The sequence below is a fragment of the Neovison vison genome, chromosome 11, assembly GCF_020171115.1.
Source record: "Neovison vison isolate M4711 chromosome 11, ASM_NN_V1, whole genome shotgun sequence".
NCBI lineage: Eukaryota > Metazoa > Chordata > Mammalia > Carnivora > Mustelidae > Neogale > Neogale vison.
Window position 1 is genome coordinate 109,493,681 of NC_058101.1, and position 26,032 is coordinate 109,519,712.

A 26,032-nucleotide genomic window follows, 5' to 3' on the forward strand; every position below is an offset into this window, starting at 1 on the left:
CTAGCACATCCAAAGGAAAATTAGTTATTTCCTCATTATTTAATCCTACTGTCTTTGAAAATTTTTTCCATTTAGCATCATAATGTTTAGAACTGGGTTTTTACCCTGTGGACTAATAGTAATAATGATGGACACTCCGCAAGGTGCTTGTGAACCAGTCTACTGTTGGAAGAGGAATAGGAATATGGAGGGAATCCCTTTGTGGTACATGCATACCACATTTGGTATATGCATACCACCTTTAGGCATGCATAGATGGCTGAAGAGAAAGCCAGAATACTATCTACCCCTATTTAAGCACAAGGTAAGAGGAGCCCATTACTAAGAGAGTTTGAAGACTACTGCACTGAAACAAAGTTAGGAACAGCAAAGTGTGAACCCAGTTCAACTTCTGACTAGATTGGCAGAACCTCCAACCTATATTAACTGCCTGTAATAAAAGGAAGTGTGCTTTCTTCTGGGGATTAAATACTGTTAATTGCAATCTCTACTGTTTTTCTATATACAATGTCCAGCACTCAATAAAAAAATTAAGAGATATATTATAAAAGAGAAGAAAAAATAACCCACTATCAAAAGATAAACCAATTAGTAGAATGAGACTCATAGGTGGCCTACATGTTAGAAATATCAGATAGCACCTTAAAATAACTGTGATTAATATATTAAAGGATCTAATGGAAAATGTAAATAATATTCAGAGCAGATTTAGAATTTTGCTGAGAAATGGAAACTTTAGAGTTAAATGGTGATGCTACAAATGAAAAACACAATATTAAAGGTGAACAATTAATTCAAGAGGTTGTGAACAGTAGACTCAAGAAAACCAAAGACTTGGTAAATGCAGATCAAAGGAAATTATAAAAACTAAAACACAAGGAAACAAAACAAGTAAATGGAAAACCTAAAGCATCTAAGAACTGAAAGAAAATAGCAAACAATCTAATGTAAGTGTAACTGGAATCCCAGGAGAGACAGAGAACAGGGTAGGAGAAATACTTAAAGAATGAATCCCTAAGAATTTTCTCAAAATAATGAAAGACATCCTGCTACAAATCTATGAGGCTTAAGGAATCCCAAACAAAACAAACAATAAAAACAAAAAAGTCAAGTTGCAGAAAAATTAAAAAAAAAAAAAAAAGAGAAAGAATCTCTTGAAGGCAGCCGGGGTGAGGGGTGGGGGGATGGGAATTATGTTGGGGATAGCAAAAATAAGAAAAACAGTTGATATCCCATCTAAACTATTCAAACTAGAAGACAATGGAATGATACCTATAAAATACTGATACAGTGCTTTAAAACTTTTTTTTTAAACTGTCAACCCAGAATTTTTTATCCAGTGAAATTATCTTCAATAGTTCAATATCTTCAATAGTTAGGCTGAAGTAAAGAATTTTCAGCTGAGAGAATTCACTGACAGCAAATCTGTTACGCAAAAAAATGTTCACAAGAGTTTTTTAGGCAAAAGGTGTACAATACTAAAAATCTGTATCTACCCAAAGAAATGAAGAACACTGAAAAAGACAAAAATGACAGTAAATATTAAAAAGCTTTCCTCCTATATGTAAAGATAATAAACTGTCTCAAGTAAAAAGAACAATGTACTGCAGGGTTTCTAATCTATGGAAAAACAAAATGTGTAACAATAATAGCACAAGGTGTAAGAAGGAAGAATTAGAAGTATATAGTTGTAAGGCTATTAAACTATATGCGGTTTGATATAGTATTTAAAGGTAAACTGTGGTAAGTTAAAGATGTGTACTGCAAACCACAGGGCAACCACTAAAAAACTTAAACAAGGTACAGCTAATAAATTAATAATGGGAAAAATAAAGATTACCTAATTTTTCCAAAAGAAATCAGAAAAAAATGGTGGAAAGAATAAAGAAGAGTTCAAAAAAAATCAGAAGATAACTAGCAAGATTTCAAGCCAAGCCAACCACACAAAAGGCATTTTAAATACATATGGTCTAAATCTCTCATTGAGAAGGTAGAGATATATTAAATAAAAAGCAAGATCCAACCTATACTATCTACAAATAACCCACTTTGAATATAAATGTCTTCAGATAAGAAATGAAGGAATGATAAAATATTTATTATGAAAACACTAATCAAAGGAAATTTGCATCTATATGGTCAGACATAGCAGACACAGAACAAGCAGTATTACCAGGGATAAAGTAGGACATTATACAATGTTAAGAAGACAGGACAATCCTAAATAGACCTTCAATATTTACAAAATAAATACACATAGCTAGAGAGATTAGCACATTCAATTATAGAATAGGTGCTTATTAAATGTTAATTTAGCCTTTGCATCAGGCACAGTGGATAAAAACAGAGATTTAAGAAGGCCTTTCTTTCATAGTTTCTATTCCCATGAGGAAAAAAGCAATAGTAAACAGAATAAAAGTTTCAGTACAGTTTTTACAGGGTGCTATGGAAGCACAGAGAGGGTATATGTCTTCTGGAGGAACAGATGAAGGAAAATGAGAAAGGTGGTTTACATAAGACTTCACAGAAATTAAACGTTCATTTCCATGATAAACATAAGTGTAGTTATCTATAAATTATGAATTCATAGTAAGATTAAGTAAATACAGTAAAATTAAGTGCTTTCTCTAGCTCATCTGTAATATAATTATTATTTAATAGGAGTAATAATTCTTAAAGTACTGACTAATCACATACATTACATAATCATTTTGAGGTGTTTCAAAAACTTTGACCAAATTAGCATTAATTCTCCTGTCTTTATTTATCAACTTTTTGGGGAGTACCTATGATTCTTCATAAACTTGAGCTATAACTAATTCATAGTCATGGAGAAAAAGTATGAAAGAAAATATTTAAGCAGTAAACAAAATTTAGTTTTTAGAGTATAACAGAAGCAAATAAATAAATTAGTTTTTAATGAAAGGGTTAGAAAAAGGTCCATGGTCATGTTTTCCAGAATGTCTTTCAAGACACCTATTTTGTGTATAAAAAGGAAAAAAGTGTACTTCTGTGTTTAGATCCTGATTCCTTTCCTTATTTACTGAGGAAAATTTGTGTAAAATAAACTACAGACTTAAAGTATATAACTGATGAGTTTCAACAGTTCTGTATACCCTAGAAACCACTAATCAATATATCAAGTATTTTATCACAATCAAAAGATTTCTCAATGAGATACCACCTCACAGCAGTCAGAATGGCTAAAATTAACAAGTCAGGAAATGACAGATGCTGGCGAGGATGCAGAGAAAGGGGAACCCTCCTACACTGTTGGAGGGAATGCAAACTAGTGCAACCGCTCTGGAAAACAGCATGGAGGTTCCTCAAAAAGTTGAAAATAGAGCTACCCTATGACCCAGCAATTGCACCACTGGGTATTTACCCTAAAGGTACATATGTAGTGATCCAAAGGGGCATGTGCACCCCAACGTTCGTTGAGCAATGTCCACAACAGCCACACTATGGAAAGAACCTAGATGTCCATCAACAGATGAATGGATAAAGCAGATGTGGTATATATATACAATGGAATACCATGCAGCCACAAAAGAAATGAAATCTTGCCATTTGCAACAATGTGAATAGAACTAGGGGGTATTACGCTTAGTGAAATAGTCTATCAGTCAATCAGAGAAAGACAATGATCATATGATCTCCCTGATATGAGGAATTGAGAGGCAACGTGGGGGGTTTGGGGGGTAGGGAAGGAAAAAATGAAACAAGACGGGACTGGGAGGGAGACAAACCATAAGAGACTCTTAATCTCACAAAACAAACAGGGTTGCTGGGGGTAAGAGGGTATGGAGAGGGTGGTTGGGTTATGGACACTGGGGAGGGTATGTGCTATAGTGAGTGCTGTGAAGTGTGTAAACCTGGAGATTCACAGACCTGTACCCCAGCGGCTAATAATACATTATATGTTAATAAAAAAAAATTTAAAGATTCCTCAAGTTTCTCTCTTTCTAAGACTTTATTTGAGAGAGAGAGTGAAATAGTCCTCAAGTCTCTTTACAAGACATCTCTCCCTCCACCTCTGGCCTCAGACAAAGTGTTTTCTGTCAGTATAGATTATTTTGCACTGTGTGTATGTACATACATATATTAGATAAAAATACATATATTATATACATGGATTAATGTATTATGTATTCTTTCAGGTCTAACACTCTTTTAGCTCAGCTCTAATGATTTGGAGATTCATCCACAGGGTCAGGTATATAAGTGGTTTAATCTTTACTGCTAAAGAGTATTCCACTGTATGGATATATGACTATTTTTTAAAGATTTTATTCTCTATCACTATTTTCTTTTTTACTCCATCTACCTATATTCATAGACATTTGTATTGTTTCTAGTTTGGGGCTACTGTGAATACCAGCTGCACTGAATGCTGACATACAAGTACTTGGGTAAATACCCAGAATGGAATAGTTGAATCATATGGTATTTGTTTATGAGTGTATCACTATTGAACACTATTATTTAAAAGAAGAATGTGATGTGCTGCTGAAAAGTTCTATTTAAGAAATTTTCAAATACTAGGGATGCCTGGGTGGCTCAGTCATTAAGCATCTGCCTTCGGCTCATGTCATGATCCCATGGTCCTAGGATCAAGCCCAGTGTTGGGTTCCCTGCTTGGCAGGAAGCATGCTTCTCCCTCTCCCACTCCGCCTGCTTATATTCCTTCTCTCATTGTGTCTCTGTCAAATAAATAAATAAAATCGTTTTAAAAAAAGAGAGAAATTTTCAAATACTGTAAAAACTGACAATCTTAAAAGAAAACACAATTAAGTATTCTTGAGCATATTAAGAGACACTTTAAGTGCTCATCAAATCGAAGTGAAACTCTGGCTGCTTCCTAACTAGGTAAGCACAGGGCTTCTCTTTCTCCAACATCAATTTGGCCACTACAAAGAAGCACCAGCCCCATTTTACAAAACTACTTTTCATGTATAACCTTTCTAATTAATTTTATAACAAATAACCATCCAAATCACAAAATGAGAAAAAATGTCAGGGTGAAAAGAAGTAAGTCTTGATAAGAAAAAAACTAGAAATAATAGAAATTATGTCATGACAATTCAGAAACCTGAAGAAGAAAAATACAATCATATCTTCACGCAAGAATAATAGTACTGCTCCCACTCTCAGAAATTATTACATATTTTCACCTGGAGGCTTGGTGGTCAGTCAATCAATTTTAACATCAAATTGCTTTTTAAAAAATGGCCTATGATTTTCATTCAGTAATGGTTTCCTGCAATATATACCAATCTGGAAATAAAAAACTTGGCATATCTCCATTTCTTTCTTTTCTTTATTATAAAGGACTATATAATACTGACCTGATCTAATAAAGGTTAAGTGATACAAATGATATATATTAAATACTTGTTAACTGACCTATACTATATTATGTGGAATAAAGAGAAAAAACAACTATCACCTTGTAGTCACTCAAATGACAACCTGTTCAATTGAAAGAACCTGTTTCTGTGCTTTTATCTTCTTATCACTGCTTATTTTAAGAAGGTTTTTTAGGTCACTGAAGAACTTTTTTTTGCTGCTTACTTGACACATTACTAAGGTTTTGCTGCTTATTTGACACATTATTAAAATTCCATTTAAAACACGGTATCAGAAAAATGTTATGCTAGTGAGCTACTAAATGGAAAAGAACAATTTACAATGCCAATAAATTAGACAATTAAAAGGGTGTATCACCGTAAAAGTTGGACAAAACAGAATTTAAAATAGTTGTTAAAAACATGCAAGATGTGTATAAATTCCTTTCTGTCATTCTTTATCCCACGAATGGAAGAATTTATTCAGGACATTAAAGACTGTATAATTTTAATTTTCATCATCTAAATACCTTGTATACAGAAAAAATAGTACGAAGCAATAGATATTTATCTGACAACTTGAAGGGGATAGCCATGTTTGTCTAATTGGTTTATTGAGAATAAAACTCTCAGATTGTTATCTGGTTTCCTTAGTTTTACTAAGAATCCTGATCAAATACAATGTCTTTTATTTCCCAGTGAATAAACAGGGAAGTTAGTATTTTTAGACTTTTAGACTCATCTACATTTACATAAAAGGACAAATATAAAGGATCAAATATGATGATAAAGCATGTTTATGGACACATAATACTTTTTATATAATGTTTTCAAATTCAGGAAAACTAATGAGATTTTTCCGTCATTTGGTTCTGCTCCATCTTCTTTCAATTAGGTAGTTCATTTTTGTGATTTATAAGAGATTAAACAAAATGTTGGTTTAGGATTAGCTTTGCACAAAATTCTTAGAGCATATTCCTAAATCTGCAGTTCTAAGAGCTGAAACATTAATACTAAAGCATAGATGTATTTAATGATATATGTATTTATGAAAGTGGTAACTTCCTCAAATACAGTACTTATAAAAACAATGAACCACAAACATGGATTTTAGTCCAGCACTATCCTGAAAAGTCACTTGAATTCTCAGGCCTCAGTTTTCTTATCTGTAAAATTTGGGAGGGGTGGAGTAGAAGACTTAATTCTAAAAGTCTCTTCTATTTAAAAAATTATGAATTCTAGGTGTCTTTATTCCCTAAGCTTTCTAATTTCTCATGGTTCCCTGAATCTACACCACCTACCCAAGTATAATTTGAACATGTTGCTAAATGCAAGAAATCATTTAAACTTTTGGGGTGTTTATCCCCCAAATGTACACAAACATAGAGAAATCACCCACCTCTTGCCTATCTACTAAGCCTATCTACTTGCCTATCTACATTTCCTCTTGCCTATCTACTAAGAACTCAGACTTATTACTACCCCCAAGAAAGCAAAATAGGTAGCAATAACAACAAAAGTCAGAAAAACATTAAAAAAAAGTCTGTGTTCTTTCCTGTATGAGTAAACTGCCCTAACCTCTGCCCAGCTACTCAAGCCCTAAATCTAGAAATTGCTCTTGATTTCTTTCACTCTCACTCCTGATTCATTCACCACCACAAATACTTCTTGATTTCTGCTGTCCTCCATCATCCTCACTACCATAACCCTAATCCAAGTCACTATTATCTCTTGCCTGGACTCTAATTGGTCTCCATGCTTCCATCTTCATTCTCAACTTCCAATTCTTCTCAATCCACTTTCCATACAGCTCCAAGAATGATGTTTTTAAAATATGAATCAGATTCCCTTTCATAAATTCCTATTACTTTAGAATGACCCACAGGTTCTCTATGATCTAAGCCTTGCTTATTTCTTCCACATTTTTGCAGAATACTCTTTCCATATACAACATCTCCTTTAACTTGATCTCTTTTCTGTTCTTTAAACATACCAAGTTCTTTACTCACTTAGGGCTTTGTAACTCCTCTACTTCTGAAGGAATATTCTTCCCTTTCTCTTCAAATAGTTCATTCTCATTTTTCACACCTCAGCTCAAAGAACATCCTGGAGACAACTTTCTTCACCTTCTGATACATTCCATTTCATCATCTTGTTTATTCCCTTGATATCAATGACCACAAAAGGCAAATATATTCTTTTTGTAGTATTTACTTGTTTATTACTTATTTCCTCCAATGCAAGCCCTATAAGGATAGGGACTTCTTGCTCTTATTTTCTCCTCCTCATCACTGGCACAGTGTCCTGAATACAGTGGGCTCAATCAATATTTGTTGATTAAAATACCTGGGGTGTGTACACACACACACACACACACACACACATATATACAAATGAAAAAATACAAAGACACAGAGTAAAAATTTCCAGGGATTCACTCATCATCACTACTGGAATAAAAACATTCAAATCGTATGACCCATGGTGTATGTACTAAGACTTTGTATAGGCAGGAACATAAATATATATCTTCAATGACATAAAAGCATGATTCTAATTCTAATGTGGCTTAGGAGAGATAAATCTTTTCCCGTGTCATATAGAAGGCTGATTAAAAGGACGGTGCAGCAGGTTATAACTTTGTTTATTCAAATGTATTTTAAACATTCAAATGAAAAATGTGAACCCACCTATATCTTTTCTGAAATTTAGAAAGCAACTTATAAATGAACCAGGTGCAGGTAAAATGCATGGAAGATTAGATATAAAAGTAAAAGCTACAGGGACGCTGGGATGGCTCAGTTGTTAAGCATCTGCCTTTGGCTCCACGATCCCAGGGTTCTGGGATAGAGTCCCACATCAGGCTCCCTGCTCAGTGGGGGAGCCTGCTTCTACCTCTCCCACTCCTGCTGCTTGTGTTCCCTCTCTGGCTGTGTCTCCTCTCTCTGTCAAATAAATAAATAAAATCTTAAAAAAAAAAAAAGTAAAAGCTACAAGTATTGTATCAGTGAAATTACAAAAATAAGTCATGAAGAAAAAACCACCATGATTGTTAAATACTCATACGTCAAAAAAGAAGTATAAAGTCTGCAACTTTGCGGCATAGTACTATATTCAAGGTTTTAAAAATTTGTTTTTATACAGGTAAATTTCAAATAAATTTGTATATTTACAGGTATAATGCAGGATCAGGAGGAAAGCACTAGTTCCACAGATGCTGTTTAAAATTAGGTCACAACATGTAATTTGATGGACACAGCTTTGGTGTGTCTGATGATAACTGTATTAATTTCTATAGTTCAACAGATTTCTCACATTAGTCAAAACTGCTTGATAATTCTTTTTTCAAAAGTTCTTTATATAACAAAACATCGATAAATCACCATACGTTTGCTAAAAAAAATTGCTAAAATTATTTTTATTTTTGTATTTCTATATTATCGTTTTACTAGCAAAAGGCTGAATATCTGCATATTATAACTAACTTATAAAATAATTTATCAAACTCAATTATTTCCATAATATGATTTCTGGACAGCCTTCAAGTTATAATATAAATAAATGAATGTTCCACTTTTTAAGTCCAAACCACTCAAGATCAAAATTCAATTTCAATCCAATTTCAATCCAATTATTTTACATATAAAAGAGGTTTTTGTATCAAATTATTTCATACTTTAAAGTAATTATGCTAGATTATGGAAATGTATGTGTGTATGTGTACATATGTACTTATAGTTAAAATTAAAAATTAAAAATTTAGGGGCGCTGTGGTGGCTCAGTGGGTTAAGCCGCTGCCTTTGGCTTGGGTCATGATCTCGGGGTCCTGGGATCGAGTCCCGCATCGGGCTCTCTGCTCAGCAGGGGGAGCCTGCTTCCTCCTCCTCTCTCTCTCTGCCTGCCTCTATGCCTACTTTTGATCTCTCTCTGTCAAATTAAAAAAAAAAAATTTTTAATTTAATTGAACTGGTAACAGCAGTTTCTCAAAAGGCACATTTATTCTACCCAGCAAAAAGAATGTGAGTTATTCACCTTCAAATAGTTATCTACCTTTTATACTCCCTCACAGCCAAAGGAAATATCCACAACATGTAGCAGAGACAACTGATTAAAAACAGAAAGTTCCTAATATTTCAGCTCAGTTACAAAGAAGAAAAACAGAAAAAGGAAATAATAATTAAGAAGAGCAGAGGATAATATGTGTTAAAAGGGTTTCTATAAGCAAACTGAAAATTTTATGTCTAATGTAGCTACTTTAACTTCGTCTTTGACAGGTGAAATTAGGGTAGTAAGGGTTAAGGGGAAAAGATTAAGCAAAAACGAACAAAAATCTTATTTTTATACTAAATCAATAAACCTGATTTCATCCATACAAGATGTGCTTCTTCACAAGCTCCTTCATTTCTTCTACACTCTAAACGTGGCTGTTTTCCTTTAAATGTTTTTTCTCTTCTCATGGATCAACAATCACTCTTAAGTGCATGAATCCCAAAGCTCTGTCACCTGAATGTGACAACAGCACTTCAAGTTCAATGCACCACCAAACACACCCACCTAGATGAGATCTCACTATTTCTATGATTGGCGTTATCCTGATTCAAATTCTGGACTCAAAGACTCCTTCCTTCTTCTTATCTGATATTTTCTTGGGTTCTACACATACCCTCTTCCCTCCTTTTCTCTGAGCTTAAAAAGAAAAACTAGACTTCTCACTGGTTATTCTTCATCTAGCCCACTGCCCAATGTTTTTTAAGCAAGAATGCATCAGAGTAATTTAGGGAGCTTTTGCAAAACGGGTTGGATATACTGGTTCTAGCATATAGCTAAGAAAATGTATTTTGAAAAAGTTCCGTCAGTGTTTCAGATGCACACTTCTGGAAGCACTTCAGAAGCACACTTCTTGTTAAGTATAAGACTGCCTATCTTATAATGTATACCCCTCTTTCAAATTAACTTTGTCCATGGTATCAATTTAGGCATTTAGGCATGCAAAAAAGCAGTACATGAAGGTCCCATGTACCCTCCATCCAGCTCACTCTAATGGTCATATTTACACAACTCTAATACAATATCCCAACCAGGAAACTGACACTGATACAACCTACAAGCCTTGTCAGATTTCATCAGTTTTTCTCTGCACTTATGTACACGTAAGTTCCTTGGAACACATGATTCCAAGCAACTTTATCACATGTACAGATTCATGTAACCACCATCAATATGTGGTATTTGAAAATACTCTCACGCACATCAGAGCATATTTTTTAATCTCAGAAAATAGAACTTGGATATATTATTATACACAACACAGAAATTAAGCAGATACAATGAATACAAAGTAGAACTGTATTTTGGTTTAAAATAAATTAGAAAATATATTCATGTCAAAACTTCTCATTTTTAAGTTGTATGCTTGAACTTTACTAAAAAACAATACATTTGGGCTATTTGTCCAATTAAAATATAGTACTCAGTATTATTTCTTGGATTCTGTTGAAGATTTGGTACAAGACACAATAATATGAAGAATATTGGGGCAATTTTTATACAGCCATGATTAAAAATGCTGCCTCTAATGTCAGCCAATATCCTTTGCATATTTTAAGAGGGATGTGTACACAGTCATCCAGGGAACTAATGATATCCTGGTGATAAATCCCTTTTAGTATTTGTCTCAACAGTTTTTGTTTGATTGAAGAACTAGACTATTTCTCCTTAGCACAAAATAAAAATTACTTAGCATAACAAGCTTTTTTTTTTCACCTTCGCTGCCAAGAAGCTCAAATTAAATTAGTCCTCATTATAGTCAATATATTATCCTTGATTCTTAGACTTATCTTTGCATGTCTTTATAAGGTTTCTGGCCCTTATATCTTTATTTTAAATATCTTGGATACATTAGTGTATATATTACACTATGTCATACAGCACACAGTCTTAGAAACAATGATGTATGGACTAAAAATTTGTGACCCTCCAAAATTCATAAATGTTAATACCCTAACCCCTGATGTGATAACAGGAGGAAGTAATTAGGTCACAGAGGCAGAGCCTTCATAATGGGATCTGTGCCTTTATAAGAGACAGTAGAGCTTGCTTCCTCTTTTTCGTCTCTTCTCTCTCTCTGCCATGTGAGGATACAATAAGAAGAAAGCTACAGGCAAGCCAGGAAGAGTGTCCTCACCAGATACTAACTCTACTGGCACCTTGATATTGGTTGGACTTCTCAGCTTCCAGAACTATGAGAAACAAATACTGGTTGTTTAAGCCACCCAGCGTATGGTAGTTTGTTATAGCAGCCTAACAAAGACAATCATATATAAATGCTACATTATTTTCTTTGTATAGCAGCTCATAATTTATATTACTCATCTATAAATAAACCTGATTTCATCCATACAAGTCACTTTACCAATGAGAAAACTGAAATTTAGAACAATTAAATGACAATTTAGTGAATGGTAGAACTGGAAATCTCATCAATCTATAATATTTACCTTCTGGGGGGCATAGTAAAATCTCATTTATTTAAAATTACATTAATTTTAAAATAAACTACATGTCTTTTATAAGCAAGCACTATTTGCTTAATTTCTAAAAACAGCCCCAATTACTATTCTTATCATTTTTTTTTATTCTGACCAAAACCCACATACTTAGTGTGTACGTTTAATGGTCAATAAATTGTGTTCCTTTGAGCACATCAGAGATGTCTTTAATGGCATGAAATTTTTTTTAGAGCTTATAACAATGTTACAAAACAACATCTATTTCTAACTATATATTCAGGGTATTTTTTTTTCCTAAAGATTTATTTGTCAAAGAGAGAGAGCACATGCAAGCACATGCACAAGCAGGGAAAGCAGCAGTTAGAGGAAGAAGCAGGCTCCCTGCTGGTCAAGGAGCCTGACATGGCTCAATCCCAAGACCCTGGGGTCATACCTGAACCAAAGGCAGATGCTTAACCTACTGAGCCACCCAGGTGTCCCTAGGATATCTTTATAATATTTTCATGTGATAATAGCCATAATTACTGTCTCTAAAAATAGCAGTCGCATATAGTTTTTTATTCTTACACAAAAATAGCAGTTGCATATAGTTTTTTGTTCTTATATACACAATATACTTTGATAATATACCCATTCATATACAACGGATTAACCATTAAAAGCTGAAGAATCTGAGTTTTATACTGATTGGCTGATAATTCTGTTTTACTCTAAAACTGAATACTGAAAACTGGGGTAAACATATGAACCGGCAAAACTCTTTAATATAATTAAATACTTAACCTAACTTAGACCACTGAAATAAACATTTATTTTAAATGCCAGGCATAAATAGGTCTCCGTTAAATATAACTGTGGCAAATATACTTTGCTTACTTAGGCAATTTCAAAGCATGTCGGTATTATATTAATACACACTTATCTAACCAACTTACTATAGAATTATTGCTAAATGTATTTTAGCATTTGCAACCAGAACAATGAATTCTTTATTTTTAATATAAAAACAGTGTAGCATTATTATAATCACTAATATACACACAGATCCATGCATATATTTGGTATCCTTTCCAATTAAAGTCAATGAAATAAACAATATTTATTTCACTTCATAAATACTGGCTTTGGCAAGCCCAATTATCTCCTCATTTTGAATATTTATTTATTCATCAATGAGCACAAATCCAATTTTCTATGTAAAATGGCATATTAGATAAGCTCCCTAAGTATCTTTCCAATAACAGTACCAATTATACAATAAGCATTAATTTTACTTTTTAAACAAGCATATTTGCTTAATTTTAATATATATTAAATGGATATTTATGTTTTTATATTTATATATATATTTAGTTTTTTTTATAAACATGTAATGTATTATTAGCCCTAGGGGTACAGGTCTGTGAATCGCCAGGTTTACACACTTCACAGCACTCACCATAGCCCATATCCTTCCCAATTATATTTATATATATTAAATGTAGATATATATTAATCTTTTTCTGGTATACAAAAGGCACAAATATTTAATTTTATCTAATCATTTTCTTCTAGCCCCTACTATATAACTTTGAACAAATATATCTAATATCAATTATTTCCTGACCTCAAGCAGTAACATCTGCAGAGAAAACTCAGTCTCCAATGACCAATTTATCCTTACAGATTATAAATACAGCATGGGAATTTAACATGAAGCTTTTCAGTACCATAAGACCATTTAATTATATCAGCAATTCAAAAAGTGCACATCTATTTAAACAAAACTAATCACTGAAAGAAGGGACTACTACAGAGATGGTCACATAGGGAGGAAAAAAGAACTCATTTTTAAAAATATCACCTTTGAGAGAAATGTATAATGAAACAGGCTGAAGGTATGCAATTCTGAAATTTAATACAACTTCTCTTTATTTAAAATTAAATTCCCCAGTGTATCCCATCACAGTTTTGCTGATTTCTTCTAAATTGAAATACAATTTTCCTCTGATCATTGATTTAAAGGATGTCAAACTTCTTATAAAAAGGGTTACTTGGCAAAGTTCAAGGCAAAAGAGCTATTTTAAAATGTTGCCTGTATCAAAAGTCTGTTTGGATACTTCGAAAGAGAAATCCATAAATGAAGTACCTTTCTTCTGTTCTTTTGGAAGAACAGAAAAAAGACCAGACATTTTAAATGAAAAATGTTCTCACCCAGTGATTCTTTCATCTCTATATGCAAGAGAGAGACTGGGATTCAAAAAGTTCATCAGCAACAAAGCCTCACTCAGTTCCATTTAGGAACTATATCAGCCTGCTACCTGATGTTATGTAAGAGTTTCCTTCCATTCGGAAGAGTTCCTAAAATGGGTACTGTCAAAGGCAGTAAAACTATAAAACCCGACCTACTTTTTTCAAAAGATTTCCATGGATCTTATGGCAAGTATAATTCCTTTTAGAGTTGGAGCTATCCTCCTTTCAAGTAAACTGCGTTGACTGAAATAGGCTAGCAAATGCTTCACTTTTTAAGGGTTAAAATACAAATCCATAAAATATACTCATCTTTCTCAAATTTTTATCTCTAACAGTGAATGTCTACTGGTGCTTTCCACATACATTGGCTTTCCTATCTATTGTAAGCCTAGTATCATTCTGAATAAGCTCACATTAAAAAAATTACCCATTTGGAGTACATTTATAAAATTTAAGCAAACAAATTAGTCTGATAGGAAAGTCTGATAAAACACAAATGTGAATTTTAAAACATATGTTACTTGTAAGAAAAAGATTCCTTGTATTTATAAAGCTGTCGTGTAGTTTTCAGTCTTCGTTTTAAGAATAAAGCATTACATTCTTGAGAGGGAAGAAGGTTAATTAATTAAAATGGAAGCTATTCAATACTTTTTAAAAAAAGAAATTAATTTCTGGGTTCTTTCAAACTCCCCACTGTCATAAAATATAATGAGAAATGCATTTCAAGTAAATTCTCAAATCAACCACACAGCATCATTATTTACAGATACAAAATGTCATCCTTATAATTCAAATAAAAGTGCTGTATTTTTCCTACAATTATTCTGAAAACATCACTGAGAAGTTCACAGAGATTTAATTTCAAAGGGAAGGATAAATCATACAGACTTATGGAAATTATATGCACAAGATAGCATGGCACAATGAACACATTGTTTCACTTGATTTACAGTAATAAATGACTCCTTTTATTTATTCTTTTTTTTAATATTTATTCATTCTTAAGACTACTAACTTCATTTTTCTTAAGCAAGGCTTACAAGTATAAAAAATAGCCTGTATTTGTTAGGCTCAATTTTCCACTTAACTATAGTTTACATTGAATTGAGTGAAAATGAAGTGGTTATAAATGTTTATAAATAAATGAAACAAAAAAATTAACCTCACAGCCTAAAGCACATCCATAGACTTTATGCTGCTTATCTCATAAGGACATAGCAAAAAGATATGATAAACACTGCAATAATGGACTTTAGTTTCATCAAAATGATAATCTTATTAACTACACATTTATTACCCTAACTTCAAGTTTCCTTAGAGTACACAGGAAATAAAATTACTCTGTGCCCATAAAAATCACAGCAATATGAGACAAGAGATCACTGTAAGTATTTCTCCTATTGTGCCAAAACTAAGGGAAAGTCCAGAACAAAAGTACTCAAAACAGGTATTTCCTATAAATGCATAATTTAAGAATAACTAACCGGAACAAGGATTAAAGAATACTCAAGATAGGCTTAAATTCTAGTAATATACACAGAAGGATAAGAATAAACTTATTAATGATCAATGCTCTCCAACTACATGCCAGCAATCTTTGACTGTAACTCTGTAGAGGCTTTTTAGTATGTACTGTTAAAATTAATCATATAAAATGTATCTTAAATGGTTCACTCTTGAAAGCTAATATTATAATAAGCCATGATGTTCAAAAAAATCCTAAATATAAAAATGCAAATTTATAAAGTATTGGAATTCTGTAATTAATTCTGTAAATAAAGCTATCCTAGGATAAAAGGCAAAGGAATGAAAGGAACAGTAGATAAATTTATAATCAGTACTGGGGACTAGAAGCTGTAAGCTAAAATTCATATTAAGACATCTATATGCTCAGATGTAATATATAATGTTCCAGAAAAAGTAAGGAAAGGAGAATAAATGAGGCTAGCCTTACCATTAATACTACAAATCACAACTGAAAAGTTATAGTTTCAGTCTTTTTACTACTTTCTTTAATCATAAATAAGTATGTTCATGACCTTATTTTCAATCTGGCTTATATACAAAAATCACTTTTTGAAGCACTGCCTATTATAAAAGGGCTATGTCTTTTGTACATGAAATCAATGGGGAAAATAAACAGTAAGAGTTATCCTAGTTATATAAATAGAACTAAATTCCTAGGAGACTTTAAAGGTAAATATTAAAATATGTGTTTTTGGCTCAGAAAATATATACCTAAGGAAAACCCAAGATATTGCTAATTAAAATGAATATACTCAAGATTTTTTTGTATTTTATTTATATAAGTGTGGAGAGGAGAAGTAGAAAATTTTGTAATATGCCCATACCCAAGTTCTTGCTTTCTGTCTACCTGGCAGAGCAGTTTATTTTAGAAAGTGGTGAGGATGACCATGTGACATTATGACAAATAGGAATGGAGTCAATGCAAATGCAGTAGGCCAATCTAACTTTAGAGAAGAGGATGGTTTTTATGAATGGATTTATTGAGTTTCAAGTAATTAAAAATTTATTTGGACAGACTTAGATACTTCAAAAAACTGTGTTCATCAGCATTCTCATTCAGAGACAGAACTTTGATAAACTCTAACTGAAAAGATAATATATATTTTTTCTAAAACTAAAAGTCCTAATTTCTTAGAAATTGACTGACTTTCCTCTGAAAGTAATATTTGTGATAACAGAGGAAAAGAATTCATTTCCTTAATTTCTTAGTTAAGAATGCTATGGCCCAAATTTCCACTGGATCTGCTGAGAAAGCAGAGCTAAGTCATAACTGGCCCATGTTAGTATCTTAGCCTAAAAAAGACAGTGCTAACACTAAAAATGAAATTAGTTTCAAAACCAGAATTCTTAAAAAAAAGTTTTTAAGTGTATCATTGATATTTCAACACTTACGGCTATCGTAACATATGTTTCCTAGAGCCCTGCCCGTTTGAAGTAGCACTTCCTGGTCTTTGCTATTTAGCAGCTGCACCAGTGGTGAAATCAATCCGGCATCCACACATGGAATACGCATAAATTCTGAAAATAAGAGACATATGTAATTAAAAATCTAAAAATTCACAGTTTACATAATCATGTCCTTTAATAAAATATCTACCCACTCTGAAAGTGTTTAAGATGGCTTACCATCTGAAGGATACATTCTGTTCAAAAGTAACTCTACTAAATACTTAGTGAAATAAGAACACAAAATGAGCAGGGTCATATTTTTCTTTGTTGACAGTCTCTATCATAAACCCAAAAGATTTTTAATTAATTTTCATTATACCTAATTGATCACTATTTTCTTATAATAACGAATGTGCTTGGGAAGCAATATATGATGACAGGAACACTTGGCAATGTTCCTTCCATGAGCCTGATAATTAAAGTACTACAGTTATAAACTAGGCCATCCAATTGTACAAATTTTCACATGTTCTCTTTTTATTCACTGTATGTTCTCTAAAAAGACAAAATATTTTTTAAAAGGTTTGAGTGTATCATTACAAATAATAGGTCCTTTTCAATTGCTAAGACCTGGTAGAATCATCTATTCCTTAATTCCTACTTTTTGTTTTTATGGATCACTCACATCTGCTGTTATACCCATAAATTCATAGGTCTCAAATACCAAATGTTAAGTTTTCTTATACTTCTAACACATTTTTCATTGTCTCCCAATGATACCATCATAGTCATGATGATTAGACATAAACTTTTTTATAGTGTCTCATGATGGACTATTACAAAATTGAGGGATAATAATGATACCAATTAATGAAAGTTCTCCAAATAATCAATACTGGGACCACCATTTTGGACATCAAGACGTACTGTAAGTCAAGGAACTTAGTCAACACAGACCTAATTCCACATCCTATAACCCATCCTACTAAATTAAAAAATCATTGTCTTTTCACTATTATTTTCAAGGGGGGGTCCACTCATTAGTCTGTTCCACAAGTACCACCATAAGAAATCTTCCCTCTCTTTTTCTCCATTTTCAAATTCCTAGAGCACATCATATAAGGCTGTTATGTGAGCTGTTACGTCTGAAACAACTTTAACCCATGACATAGCTATGAGTCACAGAGGTATTCCTCTCTACCTACACAAAAGATTGCATTCCTATTACATCTCTTACTTACTTACCACTGTATTATTGAAAATTCTCTATAATTTAAACTTCCGAGATTTAAGAAGTACTTCTTACTTCTAAAGTTAATCCTTATGTCTACTGTTGATTTTTTTTTTTTCCTTTCTTTCTTTTTTTTCTAAACTCCATATTGGGAGTTTTTCCTATTGGGAAAATGAATTATGCTCTAAATAATTTCAAGAATTCAATGACCATCTTCTATAGGGGATTACATATCAATCTACTTGTCTACCTCTTAAGTTAATGATCTCCTGGGGATCTTTATATATTTCAAATCTTAAAATAACATGTCACCAACTCAAATTAATCAACTTTAAGATAGATATTCATTATCTTTTCTACCTTTCCCTATGCCTAGTTTCCAACAGTGGAATAACTACTAAATAAGAAATTTACAAATAGTCTGATTTGCACCCTTATTTCACAAATTTCATTTCCTTTGGACCCTTACTTCTCTTTTCTTATTTCATAACTGTTGTTATATTTTATTGTTTTGCTTCTTTGGTCTGTTGTTGCTATTCTTCAGGCAATGGCAACATTGATGAGTTACTATTTTTGTTTGCTTTGATGCTCTAATGTTCTATATGACACCAACATAGCTTTCAAAATTCTGATGGTACAATCAATAATAGAGAGTAAATAATTATGGGAAAATTACAGAATCAAATAAAACTGTTCTAAACTTTTTTTGAAATACCAAAGCATACAAACACCATTAGTAGGTCAATTGTACCTCATTTTTTTTTTAAAGCAGATAATTAAATAAAATGAAACTAGTATATTCCTTGGCTTTCAGTGTAAAGGCAAGACTGCCAGTCCCTGGAACAAGCAAACTCCCTTCTAAAACCTTCTGCTTTTTAGTCAGTTTGCTTTTTAACTGCGGACTGCAGCTCTCTTTAGCTAGTTTTAAAGACATAAAGTTACCTCCTTTAGATGGATATATGTAAAAATAGACCAGGAACTTATAAGAAATATGTTTAAAATATTATATTCAACATACATTATTTATTTATGTATATGTAAAAATAGACCAGGAACTTACAAGGAATATGTTTAAAATACTATATTTAACACACATTAATTTATACATATTATATATATAATATTATAGAGGTTATAGAATGAATGGCTGTCACAGTCATCCTTGTTCACAGGATTCCCACCACACATACCCCTAGTTCATACTACATGAACTTGTTACCTGAGCATAGCTGGTGAGACTCTTACTTGAGGCCAGACTATATACCGGCTGGCCAATAGCCTATCAGATGTTCTAGTTCAAAAATCTGTTAAAAAGGACAATAGCAAGGAACTGGGAAAAAAAAAAAAAATCAGATCCTTTCTTCTTAATTTGAACTCCAGAGAACTGAAAAGTTCTTGAGGAGGGAGGGAAGGACTGTCAGGGAAGGCTGAAACTGAGATACATGCAGAATGACAGTGAGTGAAAAAACCATAGTCAGGGGGCACCTGGGTGGCTCAGTGGGTTAAAAATCATAGTCAGTGAAGGCACTGACTATGTAGTAGAAGAACCCACTAAGTATCTGTATACTTCTATGTGTGTCTATACAAGATAAAATTCATTTAGGTTTTTGCATAATGTGTGGACTTCAACATAGAAATTCAATATAGAGCTTCAAAAAACAGGCACTGCTCTATATTAATATCAACCCCAAATTTATTAACATGAGTTGATTTCTACTGAAGAGTATTTTTTTCCTTTGATTATAGTGAAACAATCAATAAATGTTTGATAGAATATTTTTATTTCTTTCTGAATCCAGTATTCTTTTTTTTTTTTTAAGATTTTACTTACTTATTTGACAGAGATCACAAGTAGGCAGAGAGGCAGGCAGACAGAGAGGGGGAAGCAGGCTCCTGGCTTAGCAGAGAGCCGATGCGATGCAGGACTCTTGGGGCTCAATCCCAGGACCCTAGGATCATGACCTGAGCTGAAGGCAGAGGCTTAACCCACTGAGCCACCCAAGCACCCCGCAACATTCCTTTCTTTTTTGCTTTTACTTTTCCAAACCTACTTGAATTACACATTCATTCAGCATCATAGTGAAGTACAGTACTGTGATGAAAATCATAGTTTTTTAAATAAAATCTGCTTTTATTATATCTACTTAACAAATATTAAAAGCCTTACATGTACATACTTCCTCATTTTCAGCTGCCTAAAGGAAATAAATCTATTTTACTAAAACTTTTTAACTCTATAAGCCTAATAAAAACATATGGAGTATTAGAGTCTACCTTAATGTTAGACTAAATAGTAATGTGAATTCTGAGTTTGATTTTTCTCTAATAACCTCCCTATAATTATTAACTATTAGCTTTTTATGTTATTCATTAGAAGAACAAGGACAACTATGAGGTGTGAATACATAGGAACCAGTGGCTTTCACATGCAGGTTGCTGAACTGACATTTTTAATTTACACTGTATTGCCTTTTGTTAAAAAAAAAAGTTAATACTGGTAACTGTAACTAATTCTTACAAAATGACTGAGGTTAAGCTTCCAACACTGCAATATCAATGTATACTTAAAGCTACTTGACAACCTGGTAAACTTAATTGGTTGGAAGCGGGTAATCAATTTTATTCAACAACTTTTCTAGAGCATACACATATATTTAATACTAAAATAAATATATACCTGTTACGGAGTAGAGGGCAAAATTAAAACAAATTTATACGACAAAACAGGAGAATTCCAGGTTTCTAGTGGTGGCTTCTCCAGTTCATCCTGGATGTACACTTGAACTCTTTTGTTCAGAGCATTCAAGGAGAAAAGTTTGATAAACACTTTTACAATCTGATAAAGCACAGATAGGGGAAAAAAGCATAATGTTCATCCAAATTACAGATTCTGTATCATTTTAGACTGTGATTTGGTTCTCAAGCTTTATAGGCATGAGGATCACCTGGAAGACTTGTTAAAACAGACGGCAGTCCCCAGTCCTAGAGTTCCTGATTCAGTAGGTCCAAGTGGGAGGATCCAACAATTTGTATCCTAATCAGTTCCTAGTGAATCTGATGCTGATGGTCCAAGGCAGGCAACTAGTGTTTTGGAGGAGTAGAGGAAGAGACACAAAGTAGTTCACCTTCTGTTTGCTTTTTACACATTTTAACTTCAGTTATCAGCCTAATCTTTCAGGTCATATGCTGCTATCCCTGCATTAAGACCACTAGTACGCTTTCCACTTCTATCATAAAATCTCATTTACTGAAGAGAAGTAAAGGAGAAGAAGAGACAAGGAGAAGCATAAGTTCCAATTATTATCACGTAAGTGTTTGAATACCAGCTTTACCACCTACTAGCTCTGTAAAGATAGGCAAGGTATTTAACCTGTTTTCTCATGTGCATAAAATAATCCCATCTCATATGGGGTTCTTCTAAGAATTTGAAATAATGTACAAAACACCTGGCACAACCAGGCACATTAATAGCAGTACCCAGTTTTAGGAAATTATTATTATTATACCTTGAGAGTACAATTCTGAAAAGGAGGAACTACTCATAGTTAATTCCTATCTTGCTTATTTTTCCTTTGCCTCAAATCTGTCTTAAGTATATTATACAGGGGAATACTTTATTTAAAGGTATCAAAACCTTTTACTGTAATTTATGCTCATAGCTATGCTCCTACATTACACTTGCTCATGAAACTTCTTGCTAATCCTCTGGATTTTGTACATTAGTACATAGTCAGGTATGTTAATTTTTAGAGAGTTTTTTATATGTGCAAGAGTAAACATAATTATATTTTAAGATTAATCTGAATCTAAGAAGTATATGCTAATATTTCTCCTCTGTAGTTACGCAAAATTAGCAGCAGAGGGAAGACGAACAAATCAACTTTCAATCTCTTTTTAACTCTGGTTCATATAATCTTTTTTTCATTGTCAAGTTCCTAACAGAGAAGAAAGACAAGCCCAATCAATGTACTCTGTTGCATCATGCTCTATTTCTGAAGATATTATTTATTTTTAAAACAAGATTCTAATTCACTTTCTTAGCCAATCACTTATAAAAACAATGTAATGATTAAGCAAGAAATAAGTATTTAAATGTATTCCATTTATTTTAATCAGTAGAGGTTAGTGATATGCTGTAACAAGCCTCTGATTAGCAGTATAAATTCTAAAAATTCTATTATGTCTTTAGAACATAGCTGTCTTCTATTAGGGTATTACTAGCAGCAACCTATAGCAGGAGTATTATTATGAAACTGTGACAAAGTATTATAAGGAGTGACATTATTAAGAAAGATCATAGAGGAATAGCATTCATTTCACAAAAACTTACTATCCAAAATTTCTGAATATATGTTATAGTTAGTACGTAGACTCATTCTTAAGAGAAAAGATTTTAAGGAAAAAACTGATTTCTGGAAATCTATACTGTAATTCCCATGAAGTTAAAAATGAACCACCTGATCTTAAAAATCAAGCCGTATTGCATCTAAGGGAGATTCAGGTAATGGTTCGTCTAGGTTAACAAACACCACCTAAAGGGGTTCCATTCTCAAATTAGATCTGCTTCAGGAGTTCTTTGTTATCCCAGGGTAATCACTGTCTATTCGGAGTGGTTCAAATCTGCTTGAAGCACACGAAATATTCCCCTATCACGAGGAATCTGAACAGTTATGACCAGCTCAAATCCAAAGCACAACATAATGATTACATAATTACAGTAGCTTACACATGACATACAAACAATAGGTGTCAGTTTTCATCTAACAACCTAAAAACAATGTACCAATATAGAACTTCATTGGTATTTGAAAGACATTTTGAGAGCCTCTAAACAAATGAAAAAATTTCACTGCAATTTTTGTTTTGGTAACACAAATGAACAAATTGTTTTACTGGGCAAAAAAAACCACATACTGATACTTTACAAGGCCACTTGCCATACTCATTATACAAATGAAGCCAGAATTTTTTAAAATTTCTTTTCTTTGAAGTATAATATATGCAAATTGCTAAAATAAAAGTCCTAAAAATAATACCAAACTTCAAAAATTGAGGCACACTAAAGATACTACATTAAGTATGGCCTTCCCTTAGGCTTAAAAACTGCTTTAAGAAGTCAGTGTTTTTCTCAAACTGAAATAAAAACACATGCAAATATATTGCTAAAATACAGTTCTTCCTACAGATTTCTCACTAGATAGAAACCATCTCTACTAGAATGGATTAGCTACTATATAACCTAAGTTTTGCTGTCTTTGAGATTTTTCCATAGTATTCTTACATGAAGACTTCAGAAATAAATGTGCTTCATGGAGGTGAGTACAGAATATAGAACATCTATTCCAGCTGTATTGCTGCAGTTAGACCCCCTGCCCCAAATAAAAGGAAAGTTTATCTGGGTATAATACAGACCAACATATACACATGCAAAACAACATAAAGGTGAGCTCTCCTATGACAATAAAGATGAATGACTCAGTAGCAAGCTCAAGAATCCTATTATCAAAGTAATACTTGACACAGGTGTGAAAAGAACTAGCAGTACTTTCCTTTAATTCTACTCTGAAGGAATGGAAATGTATGAATAGAATGACTGTAACTATAGTCATTTTCAACAATTATATGGGAAAACAGTCAAAGAAAAGAAAAATAGAAGGAAAGGGACAATGTCTAATCTACAAAATTAAAACATAAATTAATAAAACATACTGACAAGTGAGGTGTAAAACTGAAGATGTTCCCAGGAGAAAAGCTCTTGAGGAAAACCTCACCATTTTTGGCTACTTCTGCTATGACGTTAGCTACTTTGGCTGTGCAGGAAGACTGTGGAATCAACAGACTTGCAAACAGCTGAAGTATTCCACTTCCTTGGATTTTTTCACTTGTTTCCATATCTGTAAGAAATACATACAAAGAAATGAAATTCTTCAACACTAATACTGACAACTTTATCTACAAGAAAGTCTTCAAGAATTTGCACCATCCATAACAGAAATTAGTTCAATGTCCATTCAAGTATATACATTTACAGAAGTATAAATATATTTATAATCTTCAGTTCAACAAGTTCCTTCTATCTTGAGTTTATTTGCACAAAACACTTTGTAATACAATGTTCTGTCTATCTAAAGTCAGATTATAAAGGAATCTTTTCTGAATATAGCACTGCATACCACATTTACTTTTCAATGTTAGTTCCAACCTGGTCTATTCAGACTAGGAATGCTTTATTTTTCTACTACCCTTCTGAACTTTTTCTTTTTCTTCTTTTTTTTTTTTTAAGATTTTATTTATTTGAGAGAGAGAACACAGAGAGAGTGTGAGAAGCAGACTCCTCACTGAGCAGAGAGCCTGACATGGGGCTCAATTCCAAGATACTGAGATCACGACCTGAGCTGAAGGCAGATGCTTAACCAACTAAGCCACTCAGCCACCCCTCTTCTAAATTTTTAATGGCATTATACACACACACACACACACACACATTTAAGGGCATTTTTAATGGCATTATATATATATAAATAATATATATATTATACACACACACACACACACACACACACACATATATATATATAATTTCTATGGTTTCCTACAATGCCAGAGTAATTTTTTAATGGCAATTAAAGGAGCAAAAAACTCACCTTATGTAATTTTATATGGAATTATACAGGGGAGGCTATATAGTTCCAATGACTAATGTTTTTCATATCAGTCATTTGAATGACCACTAATGAAGAGAAATAGTAAATAGCAATAAGGCCATGGTTCAGAACTCTATTTGTTGATACAGAAATATAAGAGTCCTCTACTTCTTTCCCTTCCTTGTTAAAATACAAGTTGGCTTTCTATGAAACCAAGCCACTCATGGACCTGTTAGTAAAAGCATGCCATACTACAGACAGTAAGAATACTGGAATGATGAAAGAAGTGAAGAAAAACTCAAGGAAATAAAACTTAACATTACTATCTGATTCTAAACCATGAAGAGGAATGGCACGTGTTTAGAGTTATTAAGCTCATTAAAACATCCAAATTAAATTTGGTCCCCTATATCCTTTACATGCACTGGATATACATACACATAAGAGGGAACTCTAAAGACCTTTTAAGTAAATGGCAGCTGCTGTGAGCAACACAGAATAGGAAAATCATATTTAATAATCTGAGAGCCTACTCCCCAAAAGTAATGTATTTCTTTATACTAAGAAATATAAACTATACTATACTTTTATGCTGATTGTCTAGTATAGTGGCTTTCAAATTGTGGGTTCCAATCCATTAGGAACTCTGACATGGTGAACAAGAACCAGTAATTTCTTAAGAGAAACGGAATTAACATCTGCAACAACAACAAAAGAATAGAAAAAAAATTTGAATAAAGTAAAACAGTAACTTTGGTTTGAACTACGTGCATGCACATGTACTACTCCATGTAAAATGCATTTTTTAATAATAGAGTCTGGTCAAAAAAATTAAAAACCACTGTTCCGTACACCCCTTGACTATGCAGGATTCTGAGCTAAAGAACCTCTAACACTCTCTTAACATCATCAAAAGAAGCTAGAACTGTGAAATGGATTTGAAGAAATATAAAGTTACATGGAAAATTATACTTCCATGGATTTATTATCTTAAAAAAAGGTTATTTGCAACTAGTTGTATGTGTGTGCTCACCTAAAACATTAGTACTATAGATCAAATAACTAAGATTATCCAGTGTTGAAACTCCATCCATGCATTTCCTGTTGCTACCATAAGCCTATTACATTTTCATACAGCTAATACTATTTTAG

At 32.8% G+C, this 26,032-nt stretch overlaps 1 protein-coding gene across 4 annotated transcripts in view; it reads right to left on the bottom strand.

The window, feature by feature from the left end:
* The window catches only part of RAP1GDS1 (Rap1 GTPase-GDP dissociation stimulator 1), a 156,035-nt gene that overhangs the window by 66,973 nt on the left and 63,030 nt on the right, over positions 1-26,032 (bottom strand). For all 4 annotated transcript variants that reach the window (XM_044224440.1, XM_044224441.1, XM_044224439.1 and 1 more), the window contains exons 3-4: positions 24,008-24,130; positions 17,009-17,134 (exon numbers count right to left, since the gene is read on the bottom strand). In XM_044224440.1, coding sequence (XP_044080375.1) covers positions 17,009-17,134; positions 24,008-24,130 — 249 coding nt within the window. The remainder of the gene's footprint in view (positions 1-17,008; positions 17,135-24,007; positions 24,131-26,032) is intronic.